The sequence below is a fragment of the Astyanax mexicanus genome, chromosome 2, assembly GCF_023375975.1.
Source record: "Astyanax mexicanus isolate ESR-SI-001 chromosome 2, AstMex3_surface, whole genome shotgun sequence".
Taxonomy (NCBI): Eukaryota; Metazoa; Chordata; class Actinopteri; order Characiformes; family Acestrorhamphidae; genus Astyanax; species Astyanax mexicanus.
The window spans coordinates 55,274,305-55,290,044 of NC_064409.1; the positions used below are offsets into that span (position 1 = coordinate 55,274,305).

Below are 15,740 nucleotides of genomic sequence, written 5' to 3' on the forward strand. Positions count from 1 at the left end.
GAGCTGTGTTGGTATGAGTGGATCCGACAAAGTAGTGCCTCTGGAGAATTTAAACACCTCATTGTCACTACTGGACAGGAAATGCTCCATCAACCAGCATCATGTGGGCAGCGTCCTGTATTCAGCATCAAGTAGGCAGCATCCCATGGGCACTGATGAAGAATTTGCAGAGATGAGCAACAAACTGTGCAGCAACAGATTTAAAGATTCTGTCTCTGACTTTTCACTCACAATGTAAAGCAGCTGTTGGTAGAAGTGTCTAATAGAGTGAACAGTGTTTTATACCTATTGTATATTATACACCAGTAAACCATTATGCAACTAAAGTGTCCTAGATGCTAATTGGAGCTAAAAAAAGAATAATAGAAGCAGAAACAAGCAGGTGGTAATAATGGTATGCTGGATAGTGTATAACGATAGAGTACAATATATCAAATGCTGTGGTTTCAGAAATTAAAAATGTATGTATACATAGCTATTTTGTCAATAATAATAATAATAATAATAATAATAATAATAATAATAATAATAATAATATCCCTTTCCTGCTTCTCCTCTCCCAATTTTGTATGGCTGACAGTAGTTCCCAGGGAAATTAACTCCATTTACAAACACTTTGTCCAAGCTAATACAATATCTTTATTGGCATTTATTGGCACACTAGCCTTTAAAATGTTTGGTTACATGCTTTGGTCAAACAAATACAGAAGTCTTTATTTAAAAATGCAACACCCAGCCACTCACACACCCAGCCACTCACACACCCAGCCACTCACACACCCAGCCACTCACACACCCAGCCACTCACACACCCAGCCACTCATGAAGCTGGCTGCAGAATCCAGGGTGCTCGTTTTCGCTGTAAAATGCCACAAGCTCCCCTCGTCTCCCATGCCCAACGTAGCCTGTAATATAAGTAAAAGCACACACTTTCACAAAGTAACAATCTCTCAAGCCCCAATACCTTAAATATATTGACGTACCAATTTCTGACCTCAGGAAAAAATTATCAAAATTTATTTAGAACAAACATACCCAGTATGCAGTCTTTATAAGTTTCTTGACAGTTCTGGCAGCACTGCAGTTCGTACATCCTGCGAAACTCGTCTTTACATGCAGCACTGTGATGTTTTCATGGCACTACACCTGTAGGTTTAAAAAAATCAAGAATTTTAAAATGATTTTAAAATCAGTGAGTGTAATTCCTTTTCTAAGGGAAAACAAACATCTTAACTGTACTGAAATATCATGCTTACTGTCAAGCCACTCGAAATGTGCCCGGGCCCGGAATGATTGTTGTCCAAACAATGTCCCGGAAGAGACGACAAACCAGTGACAGCTTTAAAAAAGCTTTGTCACCCTCTTCCAGAACTGTATCTATGAGAATAAGGGGCATCTGTGAAAAACATTATAGAAGCATGTAGATTTTGATTCATGAAAATTATAGTAATTGAAAAAAATGACCAGATAACATTCTAAGGCTGCAACCAATTACTATTTTGGTATTCTATTAATCTGAGTTGGCACTTATTATTTCAATCATATCCCCAATCTCTGATTACTGTAGGAATGGCTAGCATTTTTGCCTGAAGACTGTAGTCAGCGTCATTCTGTTGACTAATCTCTGCCTTAACGTAACAAAACAGCTCTCTGCTTTTCTATCCCTTTAAAATGATAGCACTCCAATAGCTTATGGGCTTCAAATGCCCTTGAAATGACTAGTCAACACTAGGTCAAGTCGAAATTTCAAATAATGTCAACTTATCTTTTCAGCCCAATTCAGACTTTTGAAAACAAACCACAACAGTAAAACATTTTAAATGGCCCAGTTAAATTAACCCGAAATAAAAAAAAACACACATCCACACCCTCACACCTGTTCAAAGGAGACGTTGCCCATTCTATCTCCTTCATCAGTCACACGTTCAACACGCTGAACTTTCCTGAGAGAAAATATAATAATTAATATAATTAATACCATGCACAGAGGAAGCAAGACCAGAACTGGGAGAAGGTGTATCAGGAGTAGCTGGCAGAGGGGGAGCTGGACGTGCATCAGAAGTAGCAACAGTCTGTGGATTAAACACTTCTGCTATAGTGGTCTTGGTTGCACTGCTGCACAGAGATACATGATGTCTGAACTGGTCTTTGCATAGTATTGTATGGCTGCAATAGACACAATAAAAGTGTGCTGTAGGTGTGCAGTTTAGAGATGAAGGAAACTGTAAGACCAAAATGCACACAACATGCAATTAAGCCTATAAATATTAATATTCTTCAACTCATTATGCCCATCAATTGAGTGTAAGATGTAAGTGCATTTGTTGATATTACATTTACATGTTTATTTGTTATAGCCAATGAAATCAATATCTCTCTCTCTGTTTAAAGAAATACTTCCCCATACCGTTATTCTCGACTGCTTGTTTGATATGGTTTTGTAGATGTAGGCTGTTATTAAATCGCTGGTCAGTGTCAAAACTGAAGCAGGGGCATTTGAAAACACCACACTGGCCAAACCGTGAAGGGTCAGGAGTGGCCTGGACATGTGTTGGATGCTGTAAAACAGAAAGCAACAAAACACATGAGCTTACAATTACTATATCGGTGCACATTAATTGTAACTACATTCAGTACAAAGGTAATAAATGTGCATCGACTTAACCCTCCTGTTACGTTACGGGTCAAATTGATCCATTTAGTAAGATAGTAAAAGTATTTTTTCTGTATGAAACGTCTTCAGCTTTATTTGTACAATTAACATATAACATGAAAATGGTTAATTTCATATTTGCAACAACCCCCTGCAAAAACTGAAACTAAAACGAAATTGTAATGTTATGTTTCATTTATATGTAAAAATATTGTGTTGGTCGTTTAAAAGTAACAAAGTAGTAAAACAAAAAAAAAGTAAGATTTTTTAAAATGGAAAAACAAGTGAATTATCCTAATTGAACTATTACCTCTATTGTACACTATTGTACTAAATGTTGATAGAACAATCAGCAATGGAGTTAGTTATTAAATATTTACTCTTCTGGTTAGGATTATTTTGGTTTCAGAAATATGTTGGATAATTAAAAATGAACCAGGTCAAATTAACCCGGGAATACCATTGCTATTCCTGACAAATTAAATAGGAGGATTAAGCATTGATATCTTCAAATATTTATTTGTATGACTAAGACTTTGAACCAATTTTAGTTAGCTAGATTATCTTGCTATCTTGTTAGCCAATTAACTTCTTGTATAGACAGTTTAAACAGTTTTTTAGGTTAGCTGACTATAACCCCTAGCTATGCCTTAAAAACAAAACTGATGCCTAGCTCACTACTAGCTATGAGAGTTTATCTGTGATACCATTAATTGGTAGCATTTTAGCCCATAAAACAGAAGGTAAGATAACTAAAGTTTGAATTAGACAAGACTGGGTGCAATTCTGCATTAGAATCCATCAAAAAAAACGGCAATATGACTAGCTAGAAGCAAACAAACCACATGGTACACGCGCCGATGTAGAACCTTCATGTGCGTATCAACGACTCACCGTTTACTCATAAAATATAATATAGAAAAACAAGAGGACATTATAAAAATAGCTCTGTTAACTTAAAAAATAACTCAATATTTGTACTTACCGCCATAACCGGAGATATAAATCAGATAGATGCTTTAGCTGCTTTCTCGGCTACAATTCCTGTTTACCTGGAGTAAATGTAGGCGTTCGTGACGGACGTAAGGTGGGTGTTGCTTTAGACGTAAGGCGGAGTTGGACATGGGCGGAGTTGGATGTGGGCGGGGTTGGATGTCCAACTCCGCCTTCCTACAGGCTGCAGCGAGCGGCTCCTCCGTTTTCTGGCTTTCACAGACATATTCGGTCTCTTTCCAGCTTCTGACAGAGTGTCTGTATGTTAGTTTGTAAAGAATGAACCAGTAGTCCTTGTAGAACTGTTAGAACTAAAGGTTGGAAAGCAGGTCGCAGTTCTCACAAGCGTTGGTCGCGGCCGCCTCGGAAAACTTACAGAGTCTGGTTTGAGCTCAGAGGAGAGGAGAGACACAAGAGCACCGTTATTCATCCTTTTACACCTCAATACAGCACTGCAGTGAGTTTCAAGCTGTAATTTTACTTCTTTAAAAATATTAAAAATCAAGGAAATCCTACCTAGTGCTGCTTTAACTTTAGAGCATTGTTTGTCTTCAGAAAGGGGGGGTGGTGCATTATTATTGTCCACTCCTTAATTGCTCTGTGATGGGGAGCTGAAATGAGCTTTTATTTTATTTTATTTTTCCGTTTCACCTTAAATGGTGCAGCCCCTACCATCTGTTGCACCATTTAAGGGGGAACTTGAAAAAGTTAGCTAGCTATATTTGTGTTTGTTAGTCAGTGGCCTGGCTGTCTTTTATATACCAATTTATGCTTATTTACCTTTTTCTTCCTTTATTGTAGTCTCAGTTTTTTCCCTCTCCGTAAGGACTAATGATGCTTGCAGAATGTCCTGCAATTAATATTCATTTTGCTTAATATTTCACTTTGTCTTCATACTAAGTTAAGATAAAGCTAAAGGTGCACAACTTGTGGTAAAATGTTGTGGTAATAAAAATATTTTTAGAAATTGTCCACCCTGTTGTGCAGTTATGGCATGAGGTGGTAAAAAGGGGACATTAAACTGGGAAAATGATTTGTTATCTCTCAAAATATTGTTCCCCCCTATAAAAGTTCTGAGACTCCAGTGTTACAGGCACAGTATTCTGATAATGACCCAAATGTAGCATTAGCACTTCCACTATTTGTTTGAAATGGGGACAGTGTCTGTAAGTGGTTTGGTTTACAGAAGTACTATTTAAAACAAAGGTATGGTCATAAATAACTAATTTCCTAATAAGCAGAGAGTGTTACTTCACTGGTAGAAAACCAGTTTGTGTTTCTCTCTTATATAAATACCCTGCGGCAGTGTTACAGTACCACATCAAATAATTATGATGTACCCAACCATTCAATGCTGTTTCTCTTTGCGCAGCAAGAAGACAACTTTCACACTTGCACTGAGGATTAAGCATTTATTGCAAAACAAAAAATCTCTTTCCTATAAATGACAGTGATTATAGCCACAAGAATTTGAGAGAATAGAATTACATCTGGGATGTTGCTGCACCTCTGAGAAGACCTTCCTTCCTGGAAAAAAAGTAAAAAATATATTCTAAAAACACTGGTATCTTAAGCATTAATTTAATTATTAACTTAAGCTAGCTTGAAATTTTCCTTCTTGCTCTCACTTCACTCTCTCTGTCACTTTCTTATTCATATAGAGGACAGAAAAATTGCACACTAAAGCATGCAAGATAAACATCTACCAAGAAATTTGGTACTTCAATAGTACATTTCTTGTCTTTGCATTATTGTCTGAAGATGCTGCACCAAATTCTTATCCAGTTTATTTAAAAACCGAAGGAAAAGCTTATTTTCCTGATAAAGTACCCTGGAAAATTTAACACAGCAAGGAAAAAGGAGTGTGCCTTACATCAGACTGTTACATTCCGACATCTGTTATTTGATAAGACTTTCCCATGTTTAACATTTTTAAAGGCCTCAGTTGAAGTCCACAAGAAGTCTGTTTGATTATATTTATCCTCCAGATTGTGAGAAGGCTAGCGTATAATATAATATTATAATATAATATAAGAATATTGTGATACTCTGTACTCTGATATCCATATTTCCTTACAAACTGCAGTAGAGAATGAGAAAAACATTGTCTTTTATTGGGGTATATATTGTGTTTGTTGAAGTAAATGTTTATTTGAACTTTATATTAATAAAAAATTATATCTTTAACATGATGTTTTACATTTTCATTTAATTATTTTGCCCAATTCTTTACCAGCTGACACATTTTCATGTTAAATGTTGACCCATAAGATTCTTTTAATAGGATTTAAAGCGAGTTGCAAAGTAAAGATCGATTCCTATGTACTTATGAAGTAATAAAATAAGTAAACACTTACGCTTCTCTTTTAAATGTTTCCCGTGATATTCTGTCAGTTTCCAGATCCTCAGTGTACTCGCTGAAATCCTTGATACCAAGTGTCATCATTGCTGTAAAGACATGTTTTACTTTTTACATAAATCAGTATAATGTTAACCAACATATGTATTGTATTAGGCCCATGAAAGCAAACTGGCCTAATATTTTAAGGGTTTTTGTAAGAGCTAGGCAGTAAGTATCCTTTATTTAAATAATAATTAAACAGTAACAAGGCTTTTAATAAAAAATTAGTAATTGTCATAATTTTAGCACACAGTATTATACAGCTATTATTCTGTACCTTCTCTATACTGGGCACAAGAGATATACCCCCGATTTGCTGGATCCAGGATTCCGAACACAGCATCCAAGTTGGACTCATCAATCAGACACGGACTCTCAACACCATGAAGTCTGGATGTTTTCAGTTTTTCAAGCTGGGATATTAGAAATTCCTTTGGTCGGTCTTAAGAAAATAATGAGATAATAAAAAAAGTGAGTAAATAAAGGTGACGTACTGTCTGAATGTCAATGATTCAATATAGTGCAACTAACTTAGACTTCAGTGCTAAATTATATTTCAGCTAAGACCTCATAGAGTCCACACTAGAGTGAGCATGGGAGGTTAGTGATTATAGATTGGTATTGATTTACAATGTGGACCTGAATTTTTACATTGTCACAAAATTACAATGTCGTCTAGAAAAAAGACATACCCAACGCTGGTTGGCTAGCTCGTTAACTAGCATAGGGTATGTTTTCTCTGGAACACTAGCTTGTCCTGAGCTGAATCTTTAGCAGGGTGCATGGTTATGGAGGTAATACACTGCCTGATTATTTAAAACACATTTCACACACATTCGCTGTGGCATTGTTTCAATAAGCTTCTGCAGTGTCACACGATTTGTTTTTAATCCAGTGTTGCATTAATTTTTCCCCAAGATTTTCCCCATTGATGATGATAGAGTCAGACTGCTGAGCAAAGTCTTCTCCAGCACATCCCAAAGATTCTCAATAGGGTTAAGGTCTGGTGGTGAACAATAAATGTGTGAAAATGATCTCATGCTCCCTGAATCACTCTTTCACAATTCCAGCCCCATGAATCCCACCATTGTCATCTTGGAATATGGCCGTGCCATCAGGGAAGAAAAAATCCACTGATGGAATAACCTGGTCTATATTCAGGTAGTCAGCGGACCTCATTCTTTTAGCACATACTGTTGCTGAACCCAGACCTGACCAACTGCAGCAACCCACATCATTTACTTCCAGGTGACGACTTTCTTTTTTGGCCAGGCAGTGTATATTTTCTTCTTCTTCAGGGTTTTAAGTCAGATATATTGTGTAATAACTCTGACAGTTATTTGAGAGAACTTAAGAATGAGGATATAGAAAATACACCCAAAGTGCAATTTGACTTTTTCTTATTTTACATTACATGCTGTGTTCACATGGTCATGGAAAACTCCACAGTAATATTTGTTCCTCTTTTGGATTTTGACTGTCTGATGCAATCTATTGTATCTTAAGTCTTATTTTATGTTATGTTTCCTTTTATTATATTATTCTATTTACATTCTTATTAAGTCTATTTTTTATTATTATTTAAAGCGTTTGCACAGTGTTTTGCTTAAATGCGGCATTTCACTGTTGTGAAAGTGCAACAGCAGCGAACATTTAAGGTGAACCTGAAATCCGAATAAGACCCTGGTGAATAAGAGGCTAGCTTCTGCGCCGTGGTTTGTAGAGACTCTGCTGAAATTTAGTTTTAAGACCCTATTCGTGTCAAAAAAACAGAAACATCTCACCTGGTCTATAAAACAGCAGCATGCTGGTTAAATTCTTCATTAACTCTATAATTCTGTGATTGTTGAGGTATTCCTCTGCCTCTTGCTCTCTCGATGTTGACATCGTGCAGACCGGATCTTGTTACTCTTGGTTGCTAGGATACACTTCTCCTGTTAGATAATGGCGTGCGCCTTACTTGCTATTTTGTAGTTATCGTTAAAGTTTTTAACTGTAATTTCCTGATAAAAAACACTGCACATCTACTAAAACACCAGGCAGTGAACAGAACAGTGGCTGGTGGTTGTTGTATTGAACCTGTTGGGAACAATCTACAGTGTTCTTGGTAACACTTTATAATACTGTTCCATAGTTAATAGGTAACTAAGCAGGAAATTACTCAGTAGATAGTACTGAACTAATGATTATAGTAGTTCACTATTAACTCCACAATAATTACTGAGACTTACATATCTCCCAGAGAACTACTTACTAATTATGTCTCCTTTATAATAACTATTCATTAATTACTGCTCAAATCAACATTAACTATACTGAAAACCCTTACATGCCACCTGGGGAACTATAGATCTAACTCAGTCTACACAAACAATTATTTAATCAGTGGTGATATTAAAGGCATATTTGAAGCCAGTGACACCATTTGTAGTAGTAGTGACATTAATTACCTTATTATCAACATTATCTTCCAAATATTAGCAACATATAGTAAAAAACTACAGTGTGTTGTAATGCTTAAACTTTATAACTTAATATTATTACATAGTAGACATTTGTTTTAACGGTCACTGCTTTAATTTTAAGCACCAACCTTATAAACGTTCATCTTCAGCCTTGCAGTCTCACAGACTTTTATTAGGGTAATTACGGTAATTCCACAGCGCCGGACCGCTAGCCTCTATCAGTGTGTTTATCTGCTGCTGCAGGTTATTCTATCAGTGGTGATATTAAAGTCAGTGACACCACTTATCATATATTAACCTTACTTACCTTAGTATGCTCAATATCTTCCAAATGTTAGACACACTGAAATGTGCAGTAGTCTGCTTAACCCCCATTTTTGTAATGTTCTGTCAGTGTGTTACAGGTGTTTATTCTAAACCTGTGCTCTTCTTCAGTCCTCCTGGAGATGTGCTCAGTAGAAGTGATGGCTCACATACAGCTTTACTCTAGGTTGTGTCCTACATCCTTATTCTGGAGGAATTCATGTTTAAATGAATAAATATTTGTGTTAGATAACGGACTAGGCATCCCTGTGTTCTTCATAGATAATTAATAAGGGGTCCCTGTCTTCTTTTTTCGGGAGTTAACAGCAGCACATGGTAACCCATTACTAATTACTGAGCAGTTACTGTGTTCTTCTTTAGGAGTTACTGCAAATCATACCACAGTATTATAAAGTGAGAAAAATGGTAACTAATTACTGAGGAGTTACTGTGTTCTTCTTTAGGAGTTACTGCAAATCATACCACAGTATTATAAAGTGAGAAACATGGTAACTAATTACTAATGACTGAGGAGTTACTGTGTTCTTCTTTAGGAGTTACTGCAAATCATACCACAGTATTATAAAGTGAGAAAAATGGTAACTAATTACTGAGGAGTTACTGTGTTCTTCTTTAGGAGTTACTGCAAATCATACCACAGTATTATAAAGTGAGAAACATGGTAACTAATTACTAATGACTGAGGAGTTACTGTGTTCTTCTTTAGGAGTTACTGCAAATCATACCACAGTATTATAAAGTGAGAAAAATGGTAACTAATTACTGAGGAGTTACTGTGTTCTTCTTTAGGAGTTACTGCAAATCATACCACAGTATTATAAAGTGAGAAACATGGTAACTAATTACTAATGACTGAGGAGTTACTGTGTTCTTCTTTAGGAGTTACTGCAAATCATACCACAGTATTATAAAGTGAGAAAAATGGTAACTAATTACTGAGGAGTTACTGTGTTCTTCTTTAGGAGTTACTGCAAATCATACCACAGTATTATAAAGTGAGAAACATGGTAACTAATTACTAATGACTGAGGAGTTACTGTGTTCTTCTTTAGGAGTTACTGCAAATCATACCACAGTATTATAAAGTGAGAAACATGGTAACTAATTACTAATTACTGAGGAGTTACTGTGTTCTTCTTTAGGAGTTACTGCAAATCATACCACAGTATTATAAAGTGAGAAACATGGTAACTAATGACTAATGACTGAGGAGTTACTGTGTTCTTCTTTAGCAGTTACTGCAAATCATACCACAGTATTATAAAGTGAGAAAAATGGTAACTAATTACTGAGGAGTTACTGTGTTCTTCTTTAGGAGTTACTGCAAATCATACCACAGTATTATAAAGTGAGAAACATGGTAACTAATTACTAATGACTGAGGAGTTACTGTGTTCTTCTTTAGGAGTTACTGCAAATCATACCACAGTATTATAAAGTGAGAAACATGGTAACTAATTACTAATTACTGAGGAGTTACTGTGTTCTTCTTTAGGAGTTACTGCAAATCATACCACAGTATTATAAAGTGAGAAACATGGTAACTAATGACTAATGACTGAGGAGTTACTGTGTTCTTCTTTAGGAGTTACTGCAAATCATACCACAGTATTATAAAGTGAGAAACATGGTAACTAATTACTAATTACTGAGGAGTTACTGTGTTCTTCTTTAGGAGTTACGGCAGATCATGTCACAGTATTATAAAGGGAAATATACATTAATAATAATAATAATAATAATAATAATAATAATAATAATAACACATTTAACCTAGCTTACTAACACACACATTTAACCTAGTTAACTAACACACACACATTTCCCCTAGCTAACTTAGCTTGCTAACTAACACACATATAACCTAGCTAACTAACACACACGCATTTAACTTGCTAACACACACATAACCTAGCTAACTAACCCACACATAAATGTTAACTTAGCTAGCAAACGAACACACATAACCTAGCTAACTAACACACATTTAAACTAGCTAACTAACACACACATAACCTAGCTAACTTAGCTAGCTAACACACATCCTAAAGCTGTTTAACAACCCACAAAGTCCTCCTCTGATCCGGGGGTAAAATAAGCTGTAAAAGATCTCAATATCTTGATTACTAGTTTATTTTCAATCAAATACAGAAATATGAAAGCAGCAGTCTCTCCTCCAGCAGCAGCAGCAGCAGCACAGCAGAGAATTTACACGAAGGACCTGGAGAGCTGCGTCCGCTGTGAAATTACCGTAATTACCCTAATAGTGCGCAGAGAAAAAAAAAACTCTGTGAGACTGCAAACGCTGAAGATACACTTTTATAAGGCTGATACCTAATAATAAAGCAATGATTGTTACATTATTACTGTCTTACAGTCATTAGAGTCTTAGGTGCCTTCTGGAGAACTTTCATCAATGTCTTCTATGCAATAATATTACGTTATAATGTTGTTTTTTTCTTCCAAAAATTATGGTTAAGCAGAGTAATACACACTAAGTATTTTACTATATGTTGCTAATATTTGGAAGGAACTGAGGATAATAAGGTAATTAAGGTTACCACTACTACAAATGGTGTCACTTGCTTAATTCAAAAATGCTTTCAATTAATATGCATTTAACTCAAATATGCCTGATTTAGATCTATAGATCCAGGTGGGATGTAACGGTTTTCAGTAATTAATGTTGATTTGAGCAGAAATTAATGAATAGTTATTATAAAGGAGACATAATTAGTAAGTAGTTCTCTGGGAGATATGTAAGTCTCAGTAATTATTGTGGAGTTATTAGTGAACTACTATAATCATTAGTTCAGTACTATCTACTGAGTAATTATTCAGTACTCCCTGGTAGTTAATAGAAAATATTTAGGTGTTAATGCAGCACTATTAATTAGTTACTGCTTAGTTCCTGCTTAGTTACCTATTAACTATGGAACAGTATTATAAAGTGTTACCGTGTTCTTAATAAAATACAACAATATGCATCTATTTTTTTTTTCTTGAATTTTATAATCAAACAATAGCTAGCCTGGTTATTTGTTCAGTGTGCTCTGGTCTGAAGAGCTACAGATTCATTAACATGTATAATAAAAAAATGGCAAGTTTGGAATTTGAAATATTGGACCATACTTTCTAAACTAAGACTTTTCCAAAACACAAATCTTACATATAGCTGATTAGGCATAAGGCTGTATTTAGCATTCTATATACAAAACAATACTATCATGGTAGACAACCAATAAAGTTTTGATACAATACAAAAACAATCTGTTTAAATACAACTTTAATATTCATTTTTTCTTTACAAATGACCAGAAATAAGAAGCAACAATCCTTCACACCATGCAGTTGTACGCAATAATATTGCCAAAATTATTGAATATTTTTAGTGCAAGAAAACTCAGAAATATTGTGATATTATATTAGGGCCAAATGGGCCATCAGGGTACAACATTTTAGCTGTTTGTTTCAAAAGGAAAACACTTTTTTATTCCACATACTATGCATATCATATTGCATATCGTATTCAATAATAAAGCCAAATAAAATTTAATATGAAATTTGTTGCAGTAGTGTGTTCTTTAAATTATTATATTTTTAATTTAATGTTTTGTTATGTTGCCAAGTATACTGTTATTGCAAGAATTACCTGAAATACTGTGACATTATTTTAGGTTAGTATTGCGGAATCCCAGTTATACCAAATGAAACAACATGGAACTAATATTTTTATTAAAAGCTGCTTAAACATTAGACATTCAAGTTTCAAAAAGGAAAGCACAGGGCAAACATGTCAACATGAGAAAAGTCACTTGCACATACAGTATTCCAGATCATTTAGAAAATCCCATCCCACTGCCATTTCATACAAACTCTAGCACGCTTTACTTTAATTTACTTCACATTACATCTATCTGACTTTCTCATACTTATCCCATATACAGCACTCTGCACCCTGTATAACCCACACAACTCATTCTGTTCCTGCACTTTGTTTATAGCTACTCTGTCACATACTGGACAATCTCTGATACACTGACAAATCTCCAAATACATACTCAGATATTACCACATGTATATAGCATTGTATAGTTTTATTTTTAGTCATATTAATGTATATCTACAGTGCAATACCATATGCCTTTAGTGTAATTATTGTGTGTTCTGTGTATACTGTTTAAGTTGTAACTGCATATTTCTGTTTTATTTTATTATTCTACTCTGTCGTTAATATCTCAGCGTACTGGTGGGAACCTGCACCCAAGTTCTTCACTTACCTGTACACTTGTACTCTGTGACGTGACAATAAATATCTTGAATCCATATTTGTTTTAAAAGCCACCTTATTAGATCCAAATGTCTAATACAAACATGGCATATGGTAGGTCTACCTCAGCCCACCAAATCACATTTTGAATGTCTGAAAGCTGAGGGCTACAGAACAATAACACAATTAATTTAGAGTCATGAATTTATTTTTAACATAAAATTAAGGTTTTGGTGCTGCGGTTTTAAATGTGCGCGCTACTTGCTTGTTTGTTTTGGTTGTTTTCTTTAATCAGAGTGGAGTGTGTAGGATTATCATTAGTTTAGCTTTTATTTTGTGTGAGGCTCCATATCATTGACAGTATATTGTGGCGTGGAAGAGAAAGGAAGACCCGTGAGACTCATGCTAAATGCTCAACAGCTCCTTTATTGAACAGGCTTGCCACTCACTTATAGTCTTTAACAAGACTAGGAGAGCTAAAACCATTAACCCACTGAGCTCAACTAGCCCAAAGTCCACCAACCCAGCTGTGTGTCTCCCAGATGGCAGATCCAGAGTGGTGCCCACCCTCTCTGCATACCCCCTCCCAAGGGAGATGCCCCACCCCTGTCATCCTCGCACACAGGAGAACAGAAACATGCCTGCAGGCGGCCACACACACAACCCAGAGCCGCCACATAGCCCCCCTCCCAAGGGTCAGCCGTCCCGGCGACCCCACCAACCCAACACAAACCCCATGTACAACAGAACTTTTTTTTTTTTTTTTTTTTTTTTTTTACAATCAGTCGCAAACAAAGTCATTAAGGCGGGTGGGCGGCATCCGCGCCCGCGGCAGCCTGGAGGGGCCGGGCACGGCACCGCCTGCCAACGGCTCCGAAGAGCCAGAGTTCAGGTCAGGCACGCGTGCAAGGCCGGCAGGCTCCGCACCACCGTCCACAGTGTCCGACAGTCTCGGCCTATAGGGGGCCTGCCTATCACGGTGCACAATCAGTGCGTCTGCCCCACCGGATCTTATACACCACCTCCCCCAGCCTGGACAGCACCAAGCACGGACCCACCCAGGCCGACTGGAGCTTCGGGCACAGTCCCTTCTTCCGCTGAGGGTTATATATCCAAACCCTCGCCCCCACCGCCAACGGGTCCCCAAAGCGGCGCGTGTCGTATGCACGCTTCTGCTTCTGTCCGGCAGCAGACTGGTTGGAGCGCGCTAGACGGTGTGCTAATTCCAGCGAAGACATAAGGTCCGAGACAAAAGTGGGCGTGTCCGAAGCGTACCCGCCCTCGTCAGGAGGCGCCCCAAAAGCCAGGGAGACCGGCGTCCTCAGTTCGCGCCCGAACATAAGCAGAGCCAGCGTGAATCCCGTCGTCTCCTGCACAGCGGAGCGACAGGCCAGCAGCACTACCGGCAGGTGCCTGTCCCAGTCACGCTGGTTCTTGTCCGACACCATGGCCAACTGCGCCGCCAGCGTGCGGTTAAAACGTTCCACCAGTCCGTCACTCTGCGGATGAAGGGGCGTCGTCCTGGTCTTATGGATTCCCAGGATGCGCCAGACCTCCGCCATGACCTCCGACTCGAAATTTCTCCCCTGGTCGCTGTGCAGTTCTTCCGGAACCCCGAATCTGCAGAAGAACTCCCGCACCAGGATATCCGCAGTAGTGACCGCCCCTTGGTCCGGCACCGCGTAGGCCTCTGGTCACATTGTGAAATAGTCCATCGCCACCAGAACAAAGCGATTTCCAGAGTCCGTCACCGGAAAGGGGCCCAGCACGTCCACGGCCACCCGCTCCATCGGGCTGCCGCACTGGTAAGGGTGAAAAGGGGCGCGGGGAGCCCTCGAGGGGCCCTTCTTGGCAGCGCACACGTCACAGCAGTGCACGAAGAGTTCCACGTCGGTTCTACACCCAGGCCAATAGAAGCGTTGCCTCAGGCCCTTCAGAGTCTTGGTGACACCAAAGTGCCCAGCCCCAGGTGACCCATAAACTCCCCGTAGGACCAATCCCCTAAGCGCCCCCGGTACCACCACCTGAAAAACGAGCCGCCTGTTCGCCGTATCCTCCCAGGTATGGCACAGCACGCCGTCGGACAAAATAAAAATAGCCCAGTTGGAGCGCAACGCCTTAGCAAGCGGGCCCAGCAGTCCATTCCGTCTCAGAATGGGGCTTTTATTGAATAAACAGCAGATAAAAACTAGAATTACTGATATCCAATATTAGTCCACGGATTTACTGAAGAATATTCTTAGTTTGTCTATATAACAAGCATTTAGAAACTCAGTAATAAGAATAATAAATGTGTAATATAAATTACAGTTATATCTATACATTATAATTATCATAGTCTATCTTATTTCTATTTACTACCATCTTACTATCTACAATGTATTATAACTGTTAGTAGTAGTATTATATTTGCATAATAAGAGGTTACTTTGACCCTGCTCTAATTCAATCAGCTCTGTACTTTTAAATTTTTGAGGAGCAACTTCTCCAAACATTACAGCACGGTATTTTGGGTCGCTGTCTTTTTACATCATCGTTAGCATAGTTGTATAAAAATGTTATTTTCTAAAGCTATGAACAGATTATTAATCTTATGGATCAAATGACAGAAAATCTGTTCTTTGTAGAAAAGAA

At 37.7% G+C, this 15,740-nt stretch overlaps 1 protein-coding gene and 1 long non-coding RNA gene across 4 annotated transcripts; both read right to left on the reverse strand.

Annotated features, from left to right (window-relative positions):
* Nucleotides 1-298: 298 nt before the first annotated feature.
* On the reverse strand, nt 299-3,847 carry LOC125799022 (uncharacterized). 3 transcript variants are annotated; one of them, XR_007437833.1, is made up of 6 exons: nt 3,639-3,847; nt 2,408-2,558; nt 1,869-1,943; nt 1,257-1,377; nt 1,036-1,146; nt 299-905 (listed from the first exon to the last, which is right to left on the reverse strand). It is a non-coding gene; the product is annotated as an uncharacterized LOC125799022 (long non-coding RNA). The 3 variants fall into 3 exon arrangements; XR_007437832.1 differs by having other exon boundaries at nt 300-905; nt 1,257-1,396; nt 1,877-1,943; XR_007437831.1 differs by having other exon boundaries at nt 301-905; nt 1,877-1,943.
* A 1,197-nt stretch (nt 3,848-5,044) lies between these two features.
* si:dkey-42p14.3 (EF-hand calcium-binding domain-containing protein 10) lies at nt 5,045-8,009 on the reverse strand. Its single transcript, XM_007246625.4, has 4 exons — nt 7,832-8,009; nt 6,325-6,489; nt 6,004-6,094; nt 5,045-5,173 (listed from the first exon to the last, which is right to left on the reverse strand). Exons 1-4 carry the CDS (start codon nt 7,932-7,934, stop codon nt 5,131-5,133), a joined length of 402 nt encoding a protein of 133 aa, XP_007246687.4. The 5' UTR covers nt 7,935-8,009; the 3' UTR covers nt 5,045-5,130.
* Between the last annotated feature and the right edge of the window lie 7,731 nt (nt 8,010-15,740).

What these genes read in the sequence shown, in the direction of transcription:
- si:dkey-42p14.3 (XM_007246625.4), bottom strand. Translation starts at nt 7,934, where the DNA reads ATGTCAACATCGAGAGAGCAAGAGGCAGAGGAATACCTCAACAATCAC. An exon ending in GCTGCTGTTTTATAGACCAG is followed by an intron (nt 6,490 to 7,831) that starts GTGAGATGTTTC and finishes TATTTTCTTAAG; the next exon opens with ACCGACCAAAGGAATTTCTA. An exon ending in GAAACATTTAAAAGAGAAGC is followed by an intron (nt 5,174 to 6,003) that starts GTAAGTGTTTAC and finishes CTTTTTTTCCAG; the next exon opens with GAAGGAAGGTCTTCTCAGAG.